The 3,289-nt window shown below is 39.1% G+C and overlaps 1 protein-coding gene across 1 annotated transcript; it reads left to right on the top strand.

Moving 5' to 3' along the window:
* The first annotated feature begins 1,712 nt into the window (after positions 1-1,712).
* Positions 1,713-2,299, top strand: LOC131256309 (uncharacterized). Its single transcript, XM_058257271.1, has 2 exons — positions 1,713-1,882; positions 2,003-2,299. The coding sequence occupies exons 1-2, from the start codon at positions 1,727-1,729 to the stop codon at positions 2,270-2,272; spliced, it is 426 nt and encodes a 141-aa protein (XP_058113254.1). The 5' UTR covers positions 1,713-1,726; the 3' UTR covers positions 2,273-2,299.
* The last annotated feature ends 990 nt before the right edge of the window (positions 2,300-3,289 follow it).

The following is a 3,289-nucleotide window of genomic DNA, read 5'->3' as shown; positions in this document are numbered from 1 at the left end:
TACAAAGATGGATTGGAACGCGGATTAAGTCATACCCCGGCCGCCTCCAGCTATGAACGGGCAGTATCTCTGGAGTTTTTTCCTACTGCACGACTCACTTGTGAGCCACGCACCGTTCTAACCGAGAATAACCCATGCTGTACGGACGACTTTTCACGAGTCACATTCTCTTCCTTACCCCCAAATATACGTCCGAACTCATCTTGTAATCTTATTCCTCCTTTCACCCGTTTTCTTCATTAAATCCCACGGAATATCCATCCTACCGTCACATTAGGGCGTGTTTGGATTCATGCTTGGGATCGGATAGTATTGTATTAAGAGCGTTGATGGGACATGTCCTGCGTTTGGTTACGAATGGCCGGGCGACGCATTCCACGCGCGCGAATACGCCCGAGAACTACTTTGCGTCATCGATGGGATTGTACCTACTAACGGCTATTCGGCAGCAAGTCCCATCTCCGCGCTAGAGCATATTGAAGAGTGAAATAAGTCAATTTTACACCATTTCAAACAGTTCGTTGGGAGAACATGCGTTAGATTGTAAGGACGCATGTTCCAGCTGAGAAACTGTTTTATTTGATCTATCGAAATTTCCTGATACTGTAATTGGTATTGTGAAAGTTCATATTCCAGCTGAGATTTATTAGTCTGGTTGTTACGGTAATTACATATATCTGTCACATTTATGGTCCTAACGTAATCAGTACAGAAAGCATGTTGTAGATAGAAATCAGCTCGGATAAAGGTTAACCGATTATGATAATGATAAGGGGTAAACCTGAGTGAATTCGTTTGGTGGTACAATGGACACCAGGCATACAGCAATCTCACTCCTGATTTGAACAGCACTGATATAGAAAATGTTCTTGGTCAGGTATCTTCACTACCCCAAGTTGTGAAGAAATGAAACTGCATGTGCAAGTGTAGGGTTAATGAGCAGTATAGTTCAATGAAAGTTCCAGTTGCTTCTTGGATACAGTTTGACTTCTATATCATGCAATAGATTGTTGTGAATTCTTTTTCAGTTTTAATTTTTGGTAATGGTCTTTAGTATCGAGCTTCAAAACTTTAACTGTCTCAGATGGATTTCTGGCAATTTTTATTTGATATTCTCTTTACCTCCCTCATTTAACTTCTGAAATATACAACGCTCTGCTGAGGGAGATTCAATATAGGACTGATAAAGTTTTCTGTTTTCGTGTAAATCACATGGTTTACTTCGTCATATTGTATAGAAAATCAAAATAATACTAGCAATAATTCTGCTATTAAGAAGCTTTTAATCATAAATGTCAATGTGAATATTTCATTATGGACTGATACAATCTTCAGTTGCATTAAACTTGACAGGTTATTTTTCAATTCAGGGTCCTGAGATTAGTGAAAGGTCTGAAGTTAGCCTGTGTTTGGAAATTTATCCAGGTGGTAAGGAGATTTAACAATGTTGTCAATGTGTCAATCAGTTATGTGCGAGGTTGTTGACCTAAACAATTCATTTTATTTGCAAAGGTGGCTGTGGGGATCTATTTGCAACCTGTTTCCCAACGAAACGAAATTTGGTGCCATCATCTTCGAAAGTCTGATAATATGGAGATTACATAGTACAAGTAGAGGCAAAAGAAAGATGAAAGTTTTCTTCATCTTTTTTTTCAGTTATTTTCTCTTTTTGTCTTTTACATTCAGATATCATACCGATTAAGGCATTGTTTATTCTTGCAGCAGAATGAAACAAAAGTATTATGCGGTGTTTGTGGGGAGGAATCCCGGGATTTATGCCACATGGGATGCATGCAATGCTCAAGTTAACGGATTTAGTGGGTGCAGACACAAGTCGTTCACGACTGTTGAAGATGCTACGAAAGCCTGGAATGAGTATCAGGTTTGTATGATTTTTTGTTAGTACAATTTGTTTGAATTTTCGTTAGTCGAGGTAGTGAAGAATGCATCATATCCTTCTCTTGAGTGGGAGGATTTTTTTACTGTTTTCTATATCATTTAGGCATCTTTCCCTGATCGAATGGTGCGACATACAACTGGAAGTGGGGCTGCTCGTGCATCTCATCACCACTCAACAATGGATAGTGGCAATTGTATACCGGCTCTCACAGATTGGACCCAAATCGGCACCAAGAATGTCCGGGAAGATGGCAAGGCTGAGAGGGTGCCTTTTGTTGAAGTTGGAGAGGACTCTTACATGGCTCGGCTTCTTCGTATACTGCTTGGATTGTTGATTTTTTATGCCGGTATCAGGTTGTTTTGTCGGTTATAGTATATGTAGGGCTAATTGGGATGAAATAGCTTCATTATTTATTTATTTTTTTACTTTTTCCTTTTTTGTTTTCTTGTTTTGTTTGTTTGTAAAACATGATGGTTGGGGTCTCTGGTATGCACGTGGACTGTTTTCTCAGAGACATTTAAGAGGTTGGATACACCGATCACACATTCACATGTTAATCTCGTTCAAATATGCAGGTAAATTTTATTTTTTAAAAATTTGCAATGTCCCGTGAAATATATTCACTAATATTTGATCTTCACCTTGGAAAAGGTTCGAATGATCAGGATAATATATTCTTCATGAAATTGTGCCAGTGGATGTAACATCGAGGCCGTTAAAGTCGTCAATCAAAGTAACTGATAATGGATGAACGGTTAGGATACTTCTAAATGGCTAATAACCCATGTGGGGCCCACGGTCTTCTTAGTCCTGAAAAATGTATTCCCAGCATGCAAGTATGGTTTGGAGTATAGATGTTGGTGATGTGTACCATGTGTTACATTGTAAGGACGCTATGACATTTTTTAGGACATCCATACCATTAAACAGGTGAATCGAAGATCGGACACTGGTGGAACGGTCATCATTCATGTCCCAGAACGTGATGGAGTGCAGTGATTAATCACAGCAACAAGACTGGGCCCTGCCTAAGATAATATGCACATTCTTATGTACAAATATGCTTCATTGTACATAGACTACCATATCTATATGTATATACAACGTGTGCCCCTTATACATTGTTTCCAAACATTGATCTGTACTACAAATGGTATACATGGAACAACAATACGTCCTATCCAAACATTGGTTAGTGGCACGTTTCTGGTGGATGTATTCTGAATATCGCCCAACATATACGTGAACAGTACCGGAATACAATACAGTACAACCAAAACGTGAATCCAAACACGCCCTTACATCTTCCATGTTCCATTCTACTCAAGGCTACCTACATTCTTTTTCTGAGAAGACGTGAATGCATTGATAAACAACAAATCTTGAAGG

The sequence above is a fragment of the Magnolia sinica genome, chromosome 9 (assembly GCF_029962835.1).
Source record: "Magnolia sinica isolate HGM2019 chromosome 9, MsV1, whole genome shotgun sequence".
Lineage (NCBI taxonomy): Eukaryota > Viridiplantae > Streptophyta > Magnoliopsida > Magnoliales > Magnoliaceae > Magnolia > Magnolia sinica.
The sequence above is the reverse complement of the archived record's forward strand: the minus strand, read 5'-3'. Positions and strand labels throughout refer to the sequence as shown.